This window comes from Botrytis byssoidea (genome assembly GCF_014898295.1).
Source record: "Botrytis byssoidea strain MUCL 94 chromosome Unknown BBYS_001, whole genome shotgun sequence".
Taxonomy (NCBI): Eukaryota; Fungi; Ascomycota; class Leotiomycetes; order Helotiales; family Sclerotiniaceae; genus Botrytis; species Botrytis byssoidea.
This window is the reverse complement of record NW_024065842.1, coordinates 1,768,724-1,792,509: the sequence shown is the minus strand read 5'-3', so window position 1 is coordinate 1,792,509 and position 23,786 is coordinate 1,768,724. Positions and strand designations below refer to the sequence as shown.

The 23,786-nt window shown below is 37.3% G+C and overlaps 4 protein-coding genes across 4 annotated transcripts; 1 reads left to right on the top strand and 3 right to left on the bottom strand.

Annotated features, from left to right (window-relative positions):
• Nucleotides 1–6,402: 6,402 nt before the first annotated feature.
• EAE97_000541 (uncharacterized protein) lies at nt 6,403–10,149 on the top strand (the record flags this gene model as incomplete). Its single annotated transcript, XM_038871051.1, has 13 exons — nt 6,403–6,802; nt 6,875–7,233; nt 7,326–7,410; nt 7,476–7,636; nt 7,693–7,761; nt 7,793–8,185; nt 8,242–8,891; nt 8,974–9,008; nt 9,065–9,231; nt 9,301–9,386; nt 9,446–9,608; nt 9,664–9,720; nt 9,811–10,149. 13 exons carry the CDS (start codon nt 6,403–6,405, stop codon nt 10,147–10,149), a joined length of 2,964 nt encoding a protein of 987 aa, XP_038738412.1.
• A 3,152-nt stretch (nt 10,150–13,301) lies between these two features.
• On the bottom strand, nt 13,302–15,119 carry EAE97_000540 (uncharacterized protein). The gene is made up of 5 exons (XM_038871050.1): nt 14,780–15,119; nt 14,481–14,624; nt 14,106–14,240; nt 13,776–13,967; nt 13,302–13,656 (listed from the first exon to the last, which is right to left on the bottom strand). Exons 1-5 carry the CDS (start codon nt 14,837–14,839, stop codon nt 13,525–13,527), a joined length of 663 nt encoding a protein of 220 aa, XP_038738411.1. The 5' UTR covers nt 14,840–15,119; the 3' UTR covers nt 13,302–13,524.
• A 646-nt stretch (nt 15,120–15,765) lies between these two features.
• Nucleotides 15,766–17,867, bottom strand: EAE97_000539 (uncharacterized protein). The gene is made up of 8 exons (XM_038871049.1): nt 17,614–17,867; nt 17,195–17,388; nt 16,850–16,921; nt 16,756–16,789; nt 16,484–16,697; nt 16,316–16,407; nt 16,007–16,251; nt 15,766–15,936 (listed from the first exon to the last, which is right to left on the bottom strand). The coding sequence occupies exons 1-8, from the start codon at nt 17,677–17,679 to the stop codon at nt 15,915–15,917; spliced, it is 939 nt and encodes a 312-aa protein (XP_038738410.1). The 5' UTR covers nt 17,680–17,867; the 3' UTR covers nt 15,766–15,914.
• Nucleotides 17,868–18,674: 807 nt separating this feature from the next.
• Nucleotides 18,675–21,934, bottom strand: EAE97_000538 (uncharacterized protein; the record flags this gene model as incomplete). Its single annotated transcript, XM_038871048.1, has 7 exons — nt 18,675–19,819; nt 19,978–20,530; nt 20,584–20,723; nt 20,778–21,311; nt 21,365–21,692; nt 21,755–21,780; nt 21,853–21,934. 7 exons carry the CDS (start codon nt 21,932–21,934, stop codon nt 18,675–18,677), a joined length of 2,808 nt encoding a protein of 935 aa, XP_038738409.1.
• Between the last annotated feature and the right edge of the window lie 1,852 nt (nt 21,935–23,786).

The following is a 23,786-nucleotide window of genomic DNA, read 5'->3' as shown; positions in this document are numbered from 1 at the left end:
TCGAAAAATATCAAACAGCATCTCCATTCAAAACGTTATAACATCGTCCATATAGAAGAGTCAAAAAAAACGAAAACATACAACAGTAGGGATTCGCTGGTGGTCACCCACCCAACTACTAATCTACCGATCTGAAGCTTGTGTATGGCAGAGCGGACGGGATGCCCAATTCTCTTCAGTATATGGTCGTATGTGGCAGAGGGCGGTTTCAGTGATCTTATATACGATGATCAATACGACAGGTAGCTTGTTCGAAGTTGAGGATTGTACAAGACTGTTCCGAATTGCTGTCTTAAAGTCACGACGTGGAAGTCGTCCAGATCTCGAACTGTAAGGAGTCGCGCTTCCCAGTGTTATCGTAGCACCTTTGATAATCGTTTCTGATTATTAAAATTGTATTCTGTCTAAGAGCATTATTATGAAAAGAAGTAATCCCTATATGTCTTGAGTACAGTACGCTCAAGAGCCTAGTTAATAATGACTCGAGGTACCCAATTAACTCATTTACCAGTTTGTGTTCACCAGTGGGTGCACAGACTCACGGGACATTTAAGAGAAAAAGCACAATTTCATATCAAAAAGAACTGTTTTAATAATTCAATTAAAATTCAAAAAATTGATACTTGACTTTGAAATTAAGAATTATTATTCTCAAGTATAAGAATTTTATATTATAAAAGTTTTATTTCAAAAAAAACAAAATTCAAATTTATATAATCGATTATATGATATCCTACCAAAAAATTTAATAGGAAAACATATTATTTGATTTTTAAATTCAAATTCATTTTTAAGATTTAACTTTTATACATTATATAAATCTTATGTTTATAAATTATATATTTTGATTTAAATAATATTAAATGGAATTTGAAATTTTAATTAAATTTTGAAATTGATAAATTTGAGTGTGAAATTGTGCTTTCCTGTTATGTTGTTCCGTGAGTCTGTGCATCTACTGGTGGTTCACCAGTGGGTGCACGAACTCACGGGACAGTCTGTATAGCTTCAAAAAACCCAAAATGAGATAATATTATAACTAAATAACTAATAACTATCACAATTTTGATTATACACAGTTCCCATTTATATTAATTATAATTCTATATCTATTAGATAATTCTATATATTTTTTTTGAATTTCCTTCTATATAATCTTATTCTATTCATTCTATATAATCTTTTTTAATTTATTTAATATTTTTTATTGTTTTTTCTAAACTTATTGTTTTAATATATTCCAAATACTCTTTATTGAATTCAGATTAGATGAATTAGAAGAGTGAGATAGATTTTCAATATTATATATATCCCTAAACTTTTATATAAAATTATATTTAATAAAACTATAGAAATTATTATTGTTTTTTATTAAAAGTTATTTATATATAGAATCTTTTGCTTATAGCCTTTCAATTGTTTTTATATAAATTAGGAATAATTATTTAATATAATATTTCTAGATTATAATATTATTCTGAAGCTTAATATTCTTAGAATATGGTTTTTTAATTTCTTATATATAAATATACTTTTTATAAAAACTATAACTTTCAGTTTTGGAATACATTCTAAACTTAAATTCAGATTTAGATTTATTTATATATTCCTTTTTATTATAATAGAATTCAAGATTTTCAGTTTTTTTTTTGAAAATGATTTATATTTTATAATAGATTTTATTATTCTTTAATAAAAAATATTCTATTATATTTTCTAGCTTATATTAAATTCTAATTTCTTTTAGAATCTTTTTTTTTTATAGAAATAGAATTTATATATATTTTGTTTATATATATAATATATTTCCAAAATCCTTTTATAATATTATATTTATATATATTATTAAATATAATATGTTTCTTATATTATTAACTATTAATATACTTTTGTGAATAAATAGTTTTGTAATATTAATCTTAATTTATAAATCTCTTTAATTTTTTTTATAAAGAGTATTATTTAATCTTTAATTTAAAGTATTTAATTATTACTTTATAAAATTTGATTTATAATTTATTTTAAAAAGGTGAAATAAGTATTTTACAAGTAGTTTTATTAATTGATATAGGTTCCTTTAGATTCTTTGAGAGTTTATAAATTTGTTTATAGATTTGTTTTCTTAATATATTTCTTTCTTGAAATTATTAATGATTTGTAGAGTTTGGTATATCTAATTAAGTAGAAATAGAGTATATACTTTCTTTTGTATAGTATTAATTGAATTTATTGAAAAAGTATGATTTTTTTAATGAATTATATTTTTTATATAATTTTTTATTAGTAGGAATAGTCTCATATTTAATTAATTATGTATTGGGTGGTATTTTGAAGTTGAATTAATTATGTATATTTTGAGGTTATTTTCAAAAAACGTGTGTCCCGTGAGTCCGTGCACCCACTGGTGGTTGCTTAGTTTGGATTACATAATTATGAGACCTGGAAATTATCGACTTTTCCGGTCGAATAATATATGTTTAGATAACGTGTGGCCCTCCATCAAAACAAGCCAGTAAAACGGCTTGATGGCCTGATAGTTCAGTGGTAGAATTCTTGCTTTGGGTTTTAAATCTAAATTGTAAGAGGTCTCCGGTTCGATCCCGGATTAGGCCCGTTGAGATATACTTTTACTTTTTGTAAAGGCTTTTTATGAAGATATTATAACGTGGTTTAACAGTGGGTCAGCCATATTAATGGATTGATCATTTTTACCTCAAATATTATTCTAAAGCTATATTATTCAACAACAATTAAATCAATTGATTAAAATTATAAAAATTCTAATAATTTAGAATCTATTACATTGTTTTGATAAATCCTTGTATTATATATACCCTATCTTTTTATATTTATTATAATATTGAATAAAAAATACTTTTTTATTAGAATTCCTTTCTTTTTAATATTTATTGTATTGAATCTGAATATTAATTTTTTGTTGAAATAATATATTAAGAGTTTTTTGTTTGGTAAATATTCCTTTTTGATATATTTAAGTTTTTTTTATATATCGATATTTATTTAATGTTTTATTTGTTTTCCGAAATATACAAATCTTTATATTCAAAAGTATATTTTTATAAACTAATTTCTTAATATTTTTAGCTAAAACTAATATAATCTCAAATATAGATATAAAAAAGTTTGAATAATAATAAATTATTCGAAATTTAATTAATATTGATTAAAAAAAAGCTTCAATTGGATTACAAAAGATTTAAAAGATTTATTAATTTAAATTGAAAGAGAAAAAGGTATACATATAAATTCGAATATCTAATTTCGAAAATATAATTTTAGAATTAAATAGAATTAAATCTATTTTTCGAAACTTTAATTTTATATTCTAAGGAATAATTGATTTTTTATATATAGTTTTAAAAATTATAAAAAATTCAATCTTTGAAATATAATTAATATATACCTTAATAAATCCATTAATTTGATCATTATATAAATATTTCAGATTATTAGAATAGTCTATATCAAATAATTAAATTAAATAACTTAAATGTAATAATAGACTCAAGCATATAATATTGTTTTTTTTTTTATAATATACTTGAAAAACTCCTGATTTATAATTTTTATATTTATTTAATATCAATATTTAATATTTACCCTTTTTTGGTTCTTAATATACTTATCAAAATGTTTTAATTATTCTAAGTCTATCTTATTATTTATTTATTTATTAAATATAAATTTAATAATTCAATTTATAGAAAAATCGATTTTGATATATTAATTAAAAAAAATGAATTTATTCTTGAATTATTAAAAATAGGTATATAATTTCACTTTCTCTATTACTATATATAATTGCTATAGTCCATTTTCTATTATCTAATTGTATTGCTTTGTTTTTATTATTTTGTTTAATATTAGTTATTATTATTATTACAGGCATCGATATGGAACCGGCATCGGGCTGATATTATTCCGATGCTAAAGAATTTTCATATATATATAGCTTCAAAAAGAGGTTTTAAAGGGATCAATAAAAAGTCTTATTCTAAACCTATACCTATATTCATATTAGTCGTCACCTTGCACCCACTCTAGCAATTATTTCAAAATATTGTTATAGGAGCTGTCTCTAGAGTCACGTGGAAGTGTTTAGAGATCTCTCGAGGTGATTTAGACTAGACTTCAAGTAGGAATTCAATAAGATTGTAATTATTTGTAATTCTTGTAATTATAGTATGAAACTAATAATTGTTTTGAATACAAAGCTTTATATTGTAATCGAGGTTGAGCGCGAAGCTCTATATACTAAGGAAATACCATTTAGTTATATAGACCTTCGTTCTCTGATTCTCATTACTTCTCACTACGGATCGCTACTGAGCAGGGTGTCACGATCACATACTAGAGTATCTCATAGAGGTCAAATAACTAGAATAAGAAAGCTAAAGAGGAAAGAGATCCTTAAGGGATCTCTTTATCTCTTATATAGTAACAATCGTCTTAGTTCAAGCTAGTCTTGAACTAAGATGTCACGTGATATTCGTCCCACAGGGCAAGCTATGTGACATCCCCCACTGCGGTCCTGCTGTAGTTGGACTATCGACATAAGCAGAATACATGAAAGTATGGCTCCATTCCAAATCCACATCCACTGCCTCAAAAATTGGCCTTATTCCATGTCTACCTCTACATCGTCGTTTCCTGTCCACTATACTTTTTTCTTTGAAATAGAGAAAGACGTAGGAGGGACAAATAAGAGGTAAGCGACCTCAGGGAATGGCTGCTTCAACGAGAAGCAAATCTTTCAAAAGGCTCAACTTTCATCATATCGAGGGACTAAGCAAACAACCCCTCATTAGGAAACTTTTCTATCACAATAGTAATAAAAGCAGAAGTTGCAAAGTAGGCATCGAGTGCGGCTTTGTTCTCCCCTATGTACCGCGTTAGCTGGGTCTTTATGAAGTGTCCTAGGGGTGAATATGGATGAATTATGGCTTAGAGGCAGTCTAGGATACGAAAATGAACATACAGATCTCTTGGAGAACATAAAGATTTCTTCCAGTATCGGGGTTCAAGTGTTCGAAAAATTCGAATCTCTCTTATTTCGATTCTATGTTAGAATGTATCATTTCGAAGCTGGGCTCGAGCAGGAGAACGCATAAAATAGAAGTATAGGGAGAAGAAAGTAAAAAGCGTACCGCACCCGGCTCATCCTCCTTAACTCTTGTAGTAAGCTCCTTGAGGAGTTCTTTGAGCTTTGTTAACTTTCTGTTAGTATTTGCTGTTTGTTATAGCTAAGTCTTGATAGCATTAAGGAAAAGAATATGCGAACTCGGGCTTCTTTTCCTGGAGCGGGGTAGATGATGACACAAGCATGGAATTTTTCCAACATTGTTTGAAATCTTAGTAGACTGATAGCAGAAATGTAGTTATCGTTGAAGTACTTTTTAGTTGAAGTGTCGATATTTGGTTTGCGGTAACTAGAGGTAAATAGAGGGAGTATATATAAACAAAATATATTAGGTAAACTGTAGTACTGGAAAAACAAATCCCAAGATTGTGACAAAAAAACTACCGTATCATTCAGATGACTGCAGCCAGACCGGTTATTGACTTCGCAGCGGTTGAGCCTATGGTGGGATACACAAGATGTGTATGCAACGTTAAGATCACTGATTATTGAGTTCGCCGCAGCCATAAAGCAGTGCCGCTATAGTCTATATGGATATAATAGGCATTGCTTCTTATTAACTTCGCCGCAGCCATAATTTTTGAAGCAGTGCTGCTATAGTGTTTGAAGGTAGGTGAATGACTTCAATTCAATGGCCACTGTGCTAAGCCTAAGCGAATTCGAAAGAGATCTTTCGGTAGCCCTTATTTACGACCTACTATCTGTATACAATAGCTAGTAACTCGTTATTTCTTATTAAGAAAGAATACAATTTGACATTTAGAACCTGCCATTGTACCTACTATGTCACCTTTATCCTTCTCAAACCAACATATACCTACCTAGTTTGCATAGATTTAATGGAATTCCAAAATGGATGTAACTTCCAAAGCTTTTGTTTAAACACGGTACTGCCGAGTACATTCAAGATGTTCTAACATCCCTTCAAGCCTTCAATCATTTTTTGAAAGGATATAGTAAAGCAGCAGCCATATCTAACATCCAGTTCCCCCAACTATTAAACCTCGCGACCTGGTTTATCATTTTTATATATCGCTAATGAAAGGTGGTTATGTGAGTTCAAGAAAAACAAATTCCAACGGTCCAACCGGCCCCAGCGTACGGGTACCTGTTGACCCGACTCACCCATCGAAAGCCCTGCCACTCAGACGGTTGAAAGAAAAGCCGAGATGGAGATGACAACGTCTTGCAGCTTTCATAGCCTGCCGAGTCTGCTACTCCTTACGCTATTAGCCGCGTAAATGGTTTTAGAATGTTGGCTAACACTATCTCAAGGGCGAGCTCCAGTTACACCACCGGAATCACCTCTCCATTATCCATTCCGGTTGTGGATTGAACGTCTACACGATTTCGCGTTTAATTGTGGCAAAGTATTTCAAAGAAAATTTGATACTCGCACAGACAATGCCACTCATACTGCCACAGCAGACCTAGTCGTCAAACAGGACTGTGGCCTCATACTTGGAGAATCGCGTTATGTAATTCACCCTACTTCTCTTGATTCCTGCTTGCAATTACCGCTCGTGGCCAGATTTGCCGGTAGACTAGCTGATGCCACGGCGGGTACCATCCTCATAAACTTTGATGAGGTGACTATCTGGCAACCTGCTTCGCACCAGCTGGGAAATCCTAAAGCTACTGGTCACTCCTGAATCACAGACGGAGGGAATCGAGCTTTCATTGCCAACTCTCAATTGATCTCCCATGATGGAGAGCTTCTTGTAGATGTCATCAATGTGCGAGCTCTTTTATACAAAGCAGTAATTCTTCAAGAAATCGGTGTTCGAAGAGAGCCCTATTCCGAACTTATATTGAAGAAGGATATTAGTTATCTGCACTCAAGCAAATTGGGTGTGCCTTTGGCCTCTACCCTAGTTGGTTTAGTTGATTTATACCTCCACAAAGATACATCGACGAGGATACTTGCTTTGAATGATGAAATAGCTATCGCTATGACAGAAGCACTCTCATCAGCCGACGTTACTCTTGCAAGTTCTGAAAGTTCAAACGACTCAAATACATTCAAGTGTCTACAAATTGACCTCAGCTCAAATGTTCAAATTGCAGACACTGTTGCCAATACTTAGGACCTCATTGTAGGCTCCTATGTAAGCTTCTTCTGTAATTTATTGTTGATTAAACCACCCTGCTAACTCCATTACAGCCGTCTTTGCAATATCCGAAGCTATATGAACGTTTTTATGAGTTATTAAATCCGACTGGAACACTTATGCTAGAATCAAACCAAGGTAAGTGCGACTTTTCAAACAACCCCTATTGCTTAAAATGGTTCCAAAACTGATAAAATATTTAGCGCTGAGTAATGTTGAAGACTCACTTCAGTCGGCGGGATCTAGTCGCAAGCTAAGCACAGCAGTCAAATCCCATAATGGGGGAGAGATTGTATTATCAAAAGTCAACAAGGATATGCACGTGTCGGTCAGTGGACACAATACCACATCATTTGTCAGAAATGTGTGTTTGGTGAGTACTGATGTCTATATTGCTTCTTTTACTGACCCTTCTCTCAGGTATATCAAACGCAACCATCACCTTTTGTTCACTTTGTGGAACAGTTTTGTATCGAAAACGGATGGAATGTTCACACCAGCTCACTAAAATCTGTCGGAGACCAATCTCATGAGCATGTTAATGCTCGTTGAATTGGAGAACCCACTTTTGGCGGCACTTCAAGACGCGGACCTTGGAACCATCAAATATTTGACAGGCAACGCTCGGTCACTGATCTGGGTCACATGTGGTAGTTTGATTTCCAAGTGTGAGCCGGAATACGGTATGGCACTTGGATGGTTCGGTGCTGTGAGACAAGAGAGGTCACCCCTGGATCTCGCTACTCTTGGTTTCGATTTCGGAATTAGCGCAGATAGTATGGTTATCAAAGTTCCCTTTGATACAATGGAGCGTCAATCTCTTGGAAAAAGTGGGGAGACAGAATACTTCATTGACAACAACTCCGTTTACATTGGCCGGCTGGCTCCAGTTAGAGCAATCAATGCGAAGAGTGTACCCGGAACAAGCAAGCCACGAATATCATCAATCCAAGAAAGGTCTGCTTCCAGGATGATTCACGAGTGCACCAAAATCTACCATCCGATTTTATCGAGATTGAAGTTAAAGCCGTCGGCATAAATGAACAAGATTCGCTTGTTGTTTCTGGTTCCAGCGACTCCACGGCATTCAGTCATGAGATATCGGGAATAATCACCCAAATTGGCTCTAATTCCTCGGGTTTCCAAGTTGGTGATCAGGTTGTTGCGTTTTCCTTCGATACGCTTTCAACAAAGCAACGAACAAAAGCCCAATTTGTTCAACGGATCGCTAACGAGCCGTTCGATACCATGGCCACCATACCAACGGCATTTTGCCCAGTAATGTATGGTCTATACAACCTTGCTTCCATGGGGAAAGGCGATGTTGTTGCTATAATTGACGACTGTGGATCTGTTGGTCTAGCAGCTATTCAATTATGCAAAAAGACCCAAGCCAAGGCCATTGTCATTACTAACGTAGATTCCACCACCAACTTACTTCTTGATTTGGGTCTTCCGCGCGAGCAAATCATACGTCCTGAGATTGAAGATGTGGCAATCCAAATCCAGCGTCTAACGGGGGGTAGAGGTCCTGATATTATCTTCACCTCTCAATTGCACGATATCGCTATTTTGATGGAGTGCAGTGGAGTAATGGCTCCCTTTGGTAAAATAGTTACGTTCGGGATGCAACGTGGCAGTGTGCTACCAAGCCCCTCGAACATAGCACGCGGCTGTAGCTTGTTTACTTATGACCTATAGGACCTCTATGAAGAGAGGTCCGAGATACTGTCAAGGTGAGCACAATGCAAAATTGATCGCCAATGGTCTGAATTACTGACTGGTGTTATAGATTGCTCCAACAATGTGTGGAAATGTGCAGAAAATAAAGAGATATCAGCAGTCAGCCCACTTGCCGTCGGGGATCCGTCTCAAATCGACGAAGTTTTCAGTTCTTTCCCGCACAACCTTGGAGATGGCAAACTGGTGCTTGAGTACCAACCTACTTCACTATTCAAGGTATGCATGCCACAAGAGTTACGTTACACCTCCGCTCTCCTACATAAACTAATTTGTGCACCATTGCAGGTTCTACCAACACCGTCTCGGCTCCAACTTAGATTCGACGCTTCATATCTTCTCATTCTCGGTGGTCCAGGCAGAAGCTTGACATCGTGGATGGTTGAAAGGGGCGCGAGGCACCTTGTTTTTTATCCCGTTCTGGAACCGATAGTCCTTCAGCTCTAGCTTTGGTTGAAGGTCTCAAAGCGAGTGGTATGAATGTGGTTGTGTTGCGTGCCAATGTAGCATCAAAACCACAAATTTTGGAGACGATTGCTTCAATTGACCCAAAGTCCCCAATACGTGGAGTTGTGCATACAGTAATGGTCCTAGAAGTATGTATACACTTATTCTTGTGAGATGTCCACCCATCTAACCGCACCTATGCAGGACAAACTATTTCAAAACATGGATATTGATAGTTGGCAACAAGTCCTAGAACCAAAGGTTAAAGGGTGTCTAAATCTCCATGAAGTCTTCTCAAACAAGACCGAGTCGGACTTTTCCGCCATGACGAGCTCAGTTTCGGAACCCTAGGCTCAGCTGGCAGGAGCAACTACGCCGCAGGTAATTCAGACAACTCCCTACTCTGAGATTTCAAAAGGTTTTAACAAACTCTTAGCGAATTCATTCCTTGATTTTCTCGCTCGTCATCGAAGGAAACAAGGCCTCACCGGCACTTCACTCATCTTGCCCATGGTCGTCAGTATTGGATACGTTGCCGATCATCCCGAGATCGAGACGTCTCTTCGCAGAAAAGGCTTTTATGGCATCGATGAAAGTGAGATGCTTGCCTCTTTCGAAGTTGCTATGATGGCTCACCAGCTGGAAGCCGATCATATCATCGCAGGAATCAAGCCTTCTCGACTAGCTTAGGCCATTTCGGCAACTGGAGCAAAAGTAACATGGCCTCTGGGCCCGCGACTCAGTATAATTCTCGTCAAGATGGAAAACCAAATCGCGAATGATGGCGTCACAAAAAGCAGCAGTATCCTTGCCAAAATTGAGAATTCGTTAGACAAGGAAGAGGCGGTCATTTATGCATCGGAACATCTCGTACAAGGTCTCTCAACGGTGTTGATTGATAAGGATGGATTAACCCTCAGGCTCGGGCGATTGCAAGTTATGGGTTGGATAGTATGATTGGTGCAGAGTTTCGTAACTGGATTTTCACCGAGTTCAAGGTAGATATCCCATTCCAGCAGCTGCTTGCTCCCAATTCGACAATTGCTAGCTTTGCAGAGATCCTATATAATTCGATCAAGAAGGATTAGAACTCTAGAATATGAAGAAATGATATTACAAGTAACAATATTCTATACATTAGCTGAGAGCTGAGCAGAGGTCTTCAATGACGTACAACAATTTGTATTTACAGATATATATAATTTTGGGAGCTAGAAACAATTCTCTAAATCATATGAAAGGTATCTCTTCATTATATAATGTTTTCAAATTTTTGACAGTTTTAAAAAGTTTTGATAGAATATGTCACGGTCGTGAACCATAGGGTTCTATTAGGCACGTGACGGTAGGCCCTCGGGCCTACCGCGTATCGAAGGGAGTCCGCACACATATATAAATTGTATAGTTTTCATAAAGTTTAGAAGAATTAATGAAAAGTCTTTGTGCTACATTACACCTAGTTGATTCATTGCTAGTATCTACTCTAACAGAATAAGGAAAGTTTGATTATTTTAATAAAATGAATAAAGATATCAAGAAATCAAAAAAATGATTACCTTTCAAGATTTTAAGATTTCAATTAAACAATTCAATCTATAATCATTAAAATCAATTTATATCTCATGCTATAATAATATAAGAGTTAGTTTTCATTTAATTTGATTTTTAACTGATTTGTATAAGAAATGAGTAAGTTAGTATAATAATTATTAGAAATTAAAAAAAATAGTGAGGTTGATTATTATTGTAGATCATAAGTTAGTATATTAGTGTTTAATATAAATAGAATATTATAATAACTAAACTAGTATTAGTCTATTATAAGAAGCTAGCTCAGGTTAACAACTAAAAAGCAATAAAAACACGTGATATTTTTGAATCTGTATATCGATATTTACTTTTCTTATTTTTATATTTAATAAGAAAAAGCTCTTATTTTGTACTTTTTCCACTTCAATCTAGCTTTCCGCTTTCATCAATCTCTTATAGATCTCTTCCTAATTCGATTATTCCTTCGAAATAAAGCTTCTCTTTATATTCTTTATTTATAGTCTGTTTTCGAATTATAATTATAATCGTTTTCGAAAGCTTATAGGCGGTGATCATGGATTTGGTCATGTGATTTACTACTAGTAGATCATATGAATATAGAATTATTATATATAACGTGGTTTATCATCGAGTGGGCTATATCATCGAGTGGGCCATTTCAAAATACACCAAAATTAAGGCTTTTTGAATATTCGTATTTTAATAACTAATCATTATTTTAGAAAAAGAAAAAAAGATTAAATCATAATAAAAGATTAGTTTTCCAAAAATCTAGTTTTTATATAAATATTTTTATTTTATATTAAAAAAAGTGAAAATTGTTACGATTTTCATTACAAAAAAATATTCCTAATAATAATTCTTATATTAATTCGAATTTCTAATAAATGATGAGATTTTTGTAGTACTTATATAGTTAAATTTCATAGTTTTAATTTTTAAAAAATTCTATCAATAAATAAAGAAAGTGTACGGTTATACATAGACGAATTTTGTATGTAAAAATGATGGCTCACTCGATGATATGGCCTACTCGATGATAAACCACGTTATTTAAAAGGATATATTTATTATATTATTTTTAATCAAAAACAATAATTGTCAAAAACCAGCACCGGAATAAGTTACATAATCCGAATATAAAATCCGAAACCTAGATTCGAAAATTGAAGAACTGGGGAGCATTATTGTACTGGATTTAGAAAATTGTTCTAGGAAAGACGAAAGTTTTAATAGAATATAGAGATAGCAACATTCTCTTTAGTCTATGGTTGTATGCGCTTGGATTCAAGAGAGGTTAATTATATATCTATATTTTGAGAGGAAGTCACAGGTAATTCTATCTACAAACTTTGTAAACCAGTAATTATTTTGGTAATATAAAAACTAAGAAAAGATCAGAGCGAAAGATCCACTCTACAAAATCCTAGCTCATCACAATTTTCCATTCTCAAAATTTCTTTTCCATAATTAATAAGTATCCCCTCGAGCCCCTCTAATAAAAGTAGAAGTAACCCACAACTCACGACCCCTCGCACTATAATGTATCCATAAGAAACCCTTAGATCCCTTCAACTACTTTCGTACAAGCAAGATTTCAACAGACAACACAATCCCCCAAAACAGCTCCAAATTTTAAATTCTAGATTTGATTTGATTAAATTAGATACACTCAGAAAGTCTAATTAAACACTGATTCTCTCAAAAAGCCTAGATGAAATATGAAATATGTATAACTATGCATCAATCCACATACTGCCTTCTCAGCAGTAACCCCTTCTCCCTATTCAACTTCCACAACTCGTCTAATCCGTATTGATATTCTCGTAAATCCGCTTCACGCACAACCTCACAAATTACAATCAATCAATCAATTAATTCTCAGCAGCTCTAGCCTCAAGCCCACAACACAACACAAATCCACCACCCCTCTCCCCCACCAAAGTCCCACCACCCACCAATGAATATCCCACCCCATCCTCGACCCCGCATACAGATTTTCAATAGCAAGTTATATTTCTTTTCAGGAAACATGTCAACAATCAACACAACACCAAGCGGCTTTAGCTCACTTGGGAGAGCGCCAGACTGAAGTTCACTTCGGCTCATTAATCTGGAGGCACTGTGTTCGATCCACAGAAGCCGCATTCTGCGATCTCGGGTTCACTCGGGATGATATGTTTTTGGAGTTTTTTTTCCCCTCGGAGGAGCATTTGCTTTGGGGAGAGAGGAAATAAATCTCAACTTGTAAGTAGGTAGGGATGTTTTGAAAATATATAATAAACATTCACTTTTTTTCTTTCTTTTTGATACTATATCTATTTTATAGTTACCTAGGTACGTAGTGCCAAGTATAAAAAATCCAAATATCCACCCTCAAATCAAGCATTCATTCATTCATTCATCCATCCATCCAGAGCAACCATAGACTTTTCAATCAACAACAAACAACATCGTGGTCTCTCAGCTACCCATAAAAACACATTCCATCCTTTGAATTTAAAGACACAAAACTTATTTCTTCTTCCAAACCTGATCAGCATCCTCATGAATCTCCACACTCTCAATCCCCTTTCTCGCTTCTCTCTTCTTCTGCGTATCAACCCCAAATCTCTCATCTCTTTCTTTGACTTTATCCCACGGTACCTAGATTTCAATTATATAGGATCAGCAAATTTCTCTGTAGCAAAATACCCTCTACCTATCTATCTCCTCTTCACTCCCCCTCCCCTCCCAACAACCAAGAAACAAAAACCCCAACATACCTGCTCATCCGCCGTAAAACTCCCCATCAAAACCGGCATTCCAAGCGGTAACTCATCGCCCCTATCCGTCTGCCAGAAATGAAATGTTTTTCCATACAACCCAATAACCTCTTTCATTTCTTCCGTTTCTGCTACGGTCCAGACTGCATCTGGGACTGTGGGGTTGGGGAGAATGAGCATTCCGGATTTGACCTTGCAGGTGTTAGAAGTAGATTCGTAGTCATGATGAATTACAGAGAGAGATAACATATTCCGAAGTCGTGTAAGGGGAAAAAACACCAAGAGATATAGAAGCCAAAGAAAAAAGCAACGCCAAAAAAACAAACCCACCTCATAATCATGCGAATGCCAAAGTTTCCTCTCCTCCGCATCCAATTTCTCATACAATCTCCTGGTGATCATATATTCGACTCCAATCAATCTTGCCGGATTCGTTGGGGAATCGTAGATGAGACATTGACGGACCTATGATTTGTATTGTTTTTGTTAGTAATTTGGATTTCTCGGTGTTGGAGTTTCAATCTCATGTCTATAGTCTCGACACCCTCGGTAACAACTTTGTTACATGAAGCTTCTGTGACTATTTACTAGAAGACCTTGTCTCCTATTTCTATCTTTCTCCCCTCATCTCTCCCCCTTTCCCCTTCCCTCTTACACCTCTCTCACCCCCAAAACCCAAAACCAAAAAAAGAAACCTCAACTCACCTCCCCACTCAAATGCGTACAATAATGATTCGCCTCAACACTCCTCTCCCTCTCCGCAGCATAAACATGTAACGCATTAAGATGCGCACAAATTTTTTTAATCGGTGCAAAATCCTGCGTGACGCTTGCTCCGGTCTCGAGTATCTATTTCAGATGGGGGAGTTAGTTGGTTTTGTGAGTTTGATAGTGTGGTGTGTTGTGTCGTTATATGCTCGGATTTATATATATATATATATATATACCTATTTATATAATACACATAGAGAGAGAACCATAAACAAAAAGACAGAAAAACCTACCCGATCCTTCGCACTCACTTCCGAGCCCGGCGCACCATGAGTAAGAGGTTGCTGTGCCATGTCCTCTTTTCTTCGATTCTTCAATTCTTCGAATCTTCCTTTCCTCTCTCCGTCAAGTATCGTTGCGTTATTCAGTAAGGTACCTTATGTATATTCAATTCAAACGATTATCCTGCCTGATGATGAAATGCCCTCATTCATGTGCATATACTCTCATACTCTATATATATATATATATACAAAAATCAAGATCAGGATCAAAATCAAGATCAACCCTACCCTTCCTCTCCTTTGCATACCTACCTAACCACATAACATCACATCACATCACATCACATCACATCACATCATTTCAACGATCTATCATACAACAAATAAGATTACAAAGGAAAGGAGCAAACCTTCCGCGATCAGAATCGAAAATTGCATTACGTCATACATACATACATAAGTATACCTACCTAGGTACCCACCAGTGCCTGCCCCAGTGCCACCCAACTTTAAGTTACTCATGTTGTGTTTTATTCGGACGGACCATTTTCTCCCCTCCTTATACGAGAGCGTGTCTTTGATGATTGCCGGGTCCGTGCGCAGTAACATTTCCTCACCAAAATAAGCACAAACTCACCTATTTTGGAATTCAATAGTAATTGAAGTAAAAATCATATTTGAAAAACCTTTTCAAATTCGAATAATTTGTTATATCAAGATTTTTATATAAATTTGATAAAGTAGACTTATTAATATTTATAAAGTTATATTCATTATAAAAATCACATAGTAAATATTAGTGAGTTCGGTTATTTTGCCTGGCAATCATCAAAGACACGCCCTCGTATATCTATCTACCTAGTAATCAGCTAGGCAGTGAGGGGTAAAAAGGAAAGGGCAGGGAAATGGGAAAGCGAGGGGAACATCTCCGATAGGTAGGAATATAGTAATTCTTCACACATACACTATTCAGTTCATTTAATTCATAATAGCAATTAGAATATATACTCAGATATCATTTAATGACACAAGTCCTTAGGTATATATTGCATGCCAGTTTTTAAATCATTTTACATATTCATTTGCATTTCCACCATTCCCCATTCCCAATCCCAAAAACCTCCTCCCCTCACATATCACCTCATCAAAATTTAGCCATTGGTTCTCTACAAAAAATTCTCATCAGTATGCATCTCCATCTGAACAAAAGACCACCCAAGCAATACTTACACTTACTTAAAATTATTCTTCATTTCCCTCAATCTCGCCATCACCTCCACAGCATCCGTTTTCCCCGTAGCCTTTTGAATCTCCGGATCGTCCATTCTCATAAAAACATTATGTTTCTTCTCATCTCCAATCGTGAATTTTCCTTGTGTTTCCTTATTCTTGTCTGCGAAAGCTTCGAGGGCCTTGACGGCTTCACTCTGGGAAACCGAGACGGCGAATTTGACATTGGCTTTTGTGTATTCGTGGCCAGGCTAGATCGAATGGTAAGCTTTTGATTGCAACTTTCAGATGATGTGAGCATGAGAGGAGACTTACATAAACAACTGTATCATCTGGTACAGCTGCAAGTGTCTTGTTAAGGGCCGTGTGCATTTCCTCTGCGGTTCCTTCGAAAAATCTTCCACATCCTAGTTTTGATCAGCTCTGTATGCATTCTAGCCATCTACTTCCTATCTCGTTCACACCAACAGTTCATAAACTCACCTCCATGAAACAAAGTATCACCCGTAAAGATTGCCTTTCCACTCTTATCCTCCATAAACCAACAGATACTATCCTGTGTATGACACGGTGTATAAAGTGCCTTAACATTTATCTCTCCAATTGTAAAACCCTCTCCATTCTTGGGTGTCTTTGTAACTCCCTCACAATCTTTACCTCCAATTACAGGTTTTCCTTTGAATTCTGGATCGGCAAGCTGGACGATGGTATTAGCTGGATTTACCTTTAAAGAGGAGGAGAGGGAGAGGTATTACTATTTTGTTATTTCCTCCTGCATGATCCCAATGGCTAGATTCCGAGTATCAGAATAATATTTCCTAGGGAGATGAATGTCTGTGAAAAACTCACTGGTGTGTATTGACAATTGCTACCAAATTGATTTTTCCATCCTTGATTTGATCCTTTAAAACAGGTGCGACCCTGTTACATTACCGTTAGCCTTTCCGTTGTTAACCTTACCAACTCAAACTTCTCCTCCGTCCTCTATCCTTCTATTCATCCCCCCCACCCGCCTTGTCTGCCAGTTTACCAATTTGCCAGTCTGCTAGCCTCAACCTCCTTCGTCTCACTCCAACCCCACCATCTGCCACTCCCCTCTCCTCCCAAACCCCCCCCCCCCCCAACAGCCCCCCTTCCCCCCAAAAAACCAAAACCAAACCCAAACCCAAAAAACAAAAACAAAAACAAACTCACTCCCCCGCACTCGCCGGATCAACAATCACCGCATCCCTACTCCCCTCATCGACCACCAAATACGCATAATTATTCGAGGTCCCCTCCCACATCGGAATACTCTGAATATGCATCCTGCGTTTCTGTTTTTCTATTCCCTGTATGTATCTTTGCGTTTCGGTCCTCGTGTTAATCCCGGTACGTGCGATATTTTTCTAGATGGTGGGAGGGATTGATTAGCTTTTGTTTTCTCCTCTTCTCTTCTCTCCTCTTCTCTTCTCTTCTCTTCTCTTCTCTGTGACTTTTTATGTTGTGTTCGGATTTTCTTGCGCGATCCAATCGTAGCATATATATATCTATCATTTCTCCTGCAGAGATATCCAGAGGAGTGGCACAATCCCCTCTTCCCCTCTCCCCCCAAAAGAATCAATCACACTCACAAACAAACTTCTCTCAAAAATACCTAATGATCGGTTGATCCCAGCACTCGATAATCTTGAAAGCATTTATGAACTATATGTGGTATATATATAAAATATGCAAAAGAAACCGAACAAACAAACAGACAAGCAACCGTCCCAAACCGAGACTTGAAGCTCCCTACCCAGTACGTACCCCACCTTATGACTTATCAATCAAATCAACCATCAATGATTCGTCCGTGCTTCGAGGGTTTGTGTTACATAATCGATGACGGAATGTGGGGTAGCTATACACTGCACCCTTCACTAGGGTCGGTATTATCGAGAGTCCTTCCCCGAGCTTCCTATAACCCGAGCTTGCCGAGTGGAATTGTAGACCCAATCGTTCCTTAACTCATCATGAGCAATCCTAATATCCTCAGAATTCTCAAAATATATAAAACGAAATTGTAGTCCCATTTAAGCCACTTCTCACTACTTATTTGAGCATACCCCATTCGGCGATAAGAACAATATCTTAAACCATTACATTATCAACATCTTTTCCACTTCAATTCGCTTCATTCACCATCATTTTCACGGTTTAAAATCACCATACACAAATGATTGCAATAATCGCTAAAAGTATCTTCATTATTAAATGAGATATAAGAAATCGCTATTTTGAACCCCAATGATGTGGTCAAAGGAGTTCCGTCCTGTCTCAACCATCACATCATAATTCATGGCTGCGTCCATCTTTCAATGAACAATCATTAATCTCCATTCATGATTCCCTTTCCATCACCCAGCCCAGTACAACGCTATGATATCTTTCGATCACCAATTAATTGGCAATTAAGAAGCAAAAAAATCAATCAGGTATCAAAATGAAGCCCATGCAAACGAGTAAAGAAAAAACAAATGAAACCATCCTTCATCCTTCGTCCTCCATCCGTCCCAGTTTTGGGTTTTTTTAATCCCAGCAAACCCCCAATATGCATTGGTATTATCCGTGGCAGTGGTATCTTGTGAGGAAACAATTCCATTCCGCAAAAACACAAGAGAAAGAGATTATACATTTGTATCGATCAAGGTAATTAAACTCTACCTTGTAAAACTGGGTTGTTGGATCCCAATTGAGTATGTCCATTAGTAGGAAGGACATTTTTCTGGACTGAAGCGCCATTGCCAATAGCACCGTTGCTAGCGCTTTGTTCTTGTAAGATACCAACGCCAGTAGTGCTGGGAAGTACACCTGCACCGGTGTTATCGAAAGCAGCATCAACTTGTTGATTGAAGTTTTGCTGTCCATATCCTGGTTTTCCATATTCCTGTCCAGTAGCTTGAGGATAACCTTGTTGACCATAACCTTGTTGACCGTAGCCTTGTTGGCCGTAGCCTTGTTGAGTACCTTGAGTACTTGTGTTACCTGTGTTCTGTGGACCTCGTACGCCACCTTGAGTAACGGAATGTGGCTTTCTTGAAATCTCTTTTGGTTGAGGAAGACTTGTAGATCCCTTGGCACTTCCAATGCTAAAGACAGATGATCTCCAATCGGCGCCTTGTCTAGCATTATTCTTGTGCTCGGTTGCCTTCGCTGAGATTCCACCTGGCAAGATAACGTGAGGCATAATCGAATCGTCCATTGTCATAGGCATATTGAATTGCTTATCTGCCACAGATGCTTGTGCTTTTTGTGCCTTCTCCTGTCCCTTGGTCATTTGTTTTTGGAAAGCAGAAAGATATTGTCTGTAAATGTTGGGGATATTCTCTGGATTTTCGGTGGCCTCCTTTTGAGCTCGATCGGCTTCTTGCTTGATTTTAAACAAGAATCCATCGGCCTCTTCAACCTTCTGCTTGATGGCCAACTCGATAGCCTTACAAACAGCTTTGGTAAGAGGTTTGAGCGCCAACGACTTTCCAACGGTGAGCAACCCCTTGTGTTTTGATTGCTTGATCTTAAGCTTGATCTTCTTCATGTTGACCTTGACGCTGTCACATCTCAAGAAGTTTTGACGATTTTTCTCTCCTGAATTGATTGCAGTCAATTTGATGTCGAAACTGAGTCCAGAACCGCCGAGGAAGATATCGAGAATACCCTCGTCGTGGTTGAAAGGGCCACCGGACCTCTTGATATAATAAGATATATCTCTTAAATCCATCTGGATACCTTGAACAGCAATGAAGAATGAGCCTTTCTGTGAGTTGTGGAAACCCTTGCGGCCGAATCTAAAGGAGCTCTCTATCATGAACATTTAATTAGCGGTTGTTCTCAGAAAAAGGCGGTAGCACATCAGACATGGCCCCAAGCAACAAAAGATAGCAATGCATCTATTGTTCCCGCGGGAAACAGATACAGCAACATGCCGGAACAAGGGCAAAGGAAATTTTAGCACATACCATGTTGAATATCGAGCAAGTTAGGCATGAGATTATCACTCTCAACTACTAGATTCTCGATCACAATTTCCATCTTTTGTCCATCTCTGTACTCGATTCTGGGAATTGGGGTGTATCTGATTCTTTCGAGAGCTGCAGGAATAATGACATTGGATAGATCCAAAAGCAAATGCCTCTTGAATTTAATGTTACCACTGCTGTCGTGGCCCAAGGCAGTGAAGAACTTTTGGCAGGTTTCTGCAAATCGCTTGTTCTGTTCATCATTATCAAATTCATTTCCGAAGAATTTAATCTCATCAATGATGCGATTAGTATGAGGTCTGTAGCGATCTCTGAGAAGAAAGTTGCCTCTATCGTAGAGCTCGTTCCAATGTTGAGTGGAGCTGTCTTCCAGAATATAACCTTGCTCCTTGAGACACTTGCGAACGAAGGCGTTCATCTGCTGGAACCATTTCTTCAACTCTGGATCTGAATCAGCATCTCGATAGATAGCGTTGATCGAATCCATTAAATCGTCGCTTGATGTGTAATTTGCAAAACGCTCAAGGAGCGTCTGGATTGCGTTAGCTTAAATTCTAACTCTGGTGGTTTCAGGGATGTACAAACTTTCAAATCATTCTCCGCAGTCTTTAGAGCACTGTCGGTATGTGCACCTTTAACAGCACCAGATCCGGATTGGCCCAGGCTATGTGCGTGTCCCCCGTACTGCTCGGCTAAGTTGAGAAGAGTGTCGATAGATTGCATATCTGTTAAGTGTTAATTCTGAAATAGACAAACTAGCAAGCAATAGGTAAACTTACAATCTGGATGACCTTGAATCTCCACAATCGTCTTCTTAAGTCTGTGGATGATATTATCACGGCGTTCCTCGGGTAATTTTTGTTGAAGGTAGTTCTTGGTTCTATCTCTCGTCTCACGGCCTCGTTCTTTAGTCTCCTCGGGAATGTTCTCAGAAGCACGTTGCTTCAAGGTATTTGCACCAGCTTGAGCACCAGCCTGGCCATCGATTCCAGAGGCAGTGTCGTATTGTTGATCACGACCAGCCAATTGAGCAGTATCTGCTGGATCACGAGATCCACTTGGGTGAGCTTGCTGATTGGCATCGCCAACAGCTTCCTTGACATCGTTTTTGTCGATAGGTTGATTCTTTTGGAATTTTTGCTTCATCTGGTTCTTCATGTCGGCAGCCGAAATATTTGGATTTTCATGCCAGGTATTATCATCGGCGGGACGATCAATTTGATTCAATTGATCTTCAGATGGGTTGAGCTTGCCAGCGGCATTGCTGGCAGCGTCACCAGCAATATCGCGTAAAAGGACGACAGCATCATTCACTGATTCGGACATTAGTATTTGAGATGGACCTGAGTATACCACATTAACTTACAAAGCTTGCGGAATTGACCGTTGGTTAAAATTAATTGACCGAGAGTCTTGAGGCCTCCCTTTGCCTCTTGACCGTGTTGTTGGGCAGTTGCCTGATCAACGGGAGCTCCTGGAACGGCTGCTGCTCCGCCGTCAAGACGCTCACATTGCCAAACAAAATCTTGAAAGAGTTCGTCTCTGTTCTTGGTGAGAAGAAGGAGTTTTGCCTGTTCGACCACGGAACGAAATTGTTGAGCTAATTCTCGACCTTCCTTGGAAAGCCTGTTGGATGGTGATTTGAGAGCCTTCAACTCAAGGAAACTGTTGAGGGCAACATCGATTTGATTATTCTGTACGTGCAAAATTAGCAATTGCGCGAGGAAATGGAGTCATGGAGAAACAAGATACTTACAGATGGAACCTTTCCAGCTTGGAAAGCTACACGAATTTAATGTTAGTAAAGTTGTGCATGTACTCATCTGCCGGTGGCGAGCGAGAGTCAAATCATACCTTGGTAAATTCCGTAAAGTTGTAATTTAAGATTGATATCCTTTTCCTTTTGTGTCTCATTGACAGGCACGTTCACAGACATGATTGCGGTGTATCGATTAAAATTGAGGGGTATTTGGGTATCACGAAAGAAAAGAAAAGTGGTAGAAGAGTTCGAAAATAGAAGAAAGAGATTTTCTGTCTACTCGAATGTCAAGAGTGTGAGAGAACTCGTAGGAGCGGGAGTCGTATATGTAAATTATAAGGTGGGATGAGGTAATGAGGCGTCTTAAACTTGATGTCTTGATTGCAAGTAGCAATTGATTGGCTCTTTGATGGGAGGAATAAAGAGATGAGGTGAATTAAGATGTAATGACGATGTTGATTTTTGGAAGTGGGATAATGGGATTGATATCGAACACTTATTAAAAGAACTTGGTATGGTGATGGTTATTGGTGGTGTTGGAGATGTTGGGTATTGGTTGTTGTGGTGTTGTGGTGTTGTGGTGTTGTGGTGTTGTTGTTTTCGTATGATATGATATGGTGGTATGGTATGTGATGGAATGATTATTGTATATCAAGAACATGATATGAGGAAAGAGAAAAGAAAAGAGAAGAAAAGCAAAACATGATATGGGGAAAGATGAATCTTTTAATTCAATCACACTTACTTCATTTCGTGGACCTTGTATCATCCAGGACCTACGTTCTTGCTTTTCTCTTGCCTTGTTTTTCCCTTCCACTTGTTCCTTTACTTGATCTTGTTTCTTGCCTTTTGGATTTCATCTGATCATTACCTCCATAGTCCCTCCCACCTCCTTCTCTCTTCTTAAACCTTGATCGGATTCATGGGAGCCTTGGTTGTTCTTACTAAAGAGTGGAGAAGTATGGCCCAAGTAGGTAATTACCTATACCTGGTTGTGGCGGGTGCGGGTGAAGAGCAACAATATCTACCGGGACTGTACGTTCCCATTGCTGCCATTTAACTACGTCACTTTTTTTAAATTGAGCTCATCGCTGAGCTAAGCACTGAGCTAAGCGCTTTAATTGGCGGACACCAACGCCACGTTCCGTCCCACATTTCCCAGCTATAACCATGAAGAGACTAGACTGGAGATCTCCCGTGCTATTTGGATGGATATGGATATATCAACTTAATCTAATTTCATGGGCATCCAAGAGAAATTCTTTGGGGGAAATCAAAATAACATCTAGATTCCAAATTCGACTCTGGTTCTAACGCGTCATCATTCCCACGAGATTCTCATGATGGTCGTCCCATCGCAATTGGTAGATGGATTCTCAAATACCGGTATTCTTCATTTATCGATACCTCTCTAGTACCGACCTACCTACTACCTACCCAGTGCATAGACATCAACATGAACGTGAACGTAAGATAACTCAAATACTACCTACCTACCTACCTACCTACCTACCTACCCAGTATACCCTCACGCTCATCCAGGAAACTTCCGCCATAGATTTTAAGAAACTCAATAAATCCAATAAATCCAATAAATCCAATAAATCCAATAAATCCAATAAATCCAAAAACATTTAAATGTGATCAAATTGATCGACACTAGGGGCTTTATTTATTTCTTGGTCACCTAGTAGTAATCATCATGATCGTGGTAAAGAAGAGAAGCGCATGTTTGGGGGGTGAGCGAGGACCAATAAATCCCGGTAACCGCCACGTCTGGAACAAATTCAAATTGTCCAGGTGTACATTGTACAATGGTGTAGCCACGAATTTCTCAAGCCTAGATGTTAGTAGGTATCTCTCAAAGCCACCTGAGTACTAGATAGGTGATATGTGCAAAAGACCACTAAGAGATTGATTGAAATATCAATTATTGATCAACTGTTAATAATTTTGCTATTGGGTATATCAAATCGAGCCGCAGCATCGATATCGTCTTCAACCTCCTAGTACTAGGTAAGGATAAAAT

Coding starts and splice junctions, on each gene's coding strand:
- EAE97_000540 (XM_038871050.1), bottom strand. CDS start 14,839: ATGGCACAGCAACCTCTTACTCATGGTGCGCCGGGCTCGGAAGTGAGT. Junction 14,625..14,779: donor AAGTGAGTGCGAAGGATCGG/GTAGGTTTTTCT, acceptor CATCTGAAATAG/ATACTCGAGACCGGAGCAAG. Junction 14,241..14,480: donor GTACGCATTTGAGTGGGGAG/GTGAGTTGAGGT, acceptor TACAAATCATAG/GTCCGTCAATGTCTCATCTA.
- EAE97_000539 (XM_038871049.1), bottom strand. CDS start 17,679: ATGCTTTCAAGATTATCGAGTGCTGGGATCAACCGATCATTAGGTATT. Junction 16,698..16,755: donor CAGGAGGAAATAACAAAATA/GTAATACCTCTC, acceptor ACCATCGTCCAG/CTTGCCGATCCAGAATTCAA. Junction 15,937..16,006: donor GAAATGAAGAATAATTTTAA/GTAAGTGTAAGT, acceptor AATTTTTTGTAG/AGAACCAATGGCTAAATTTT.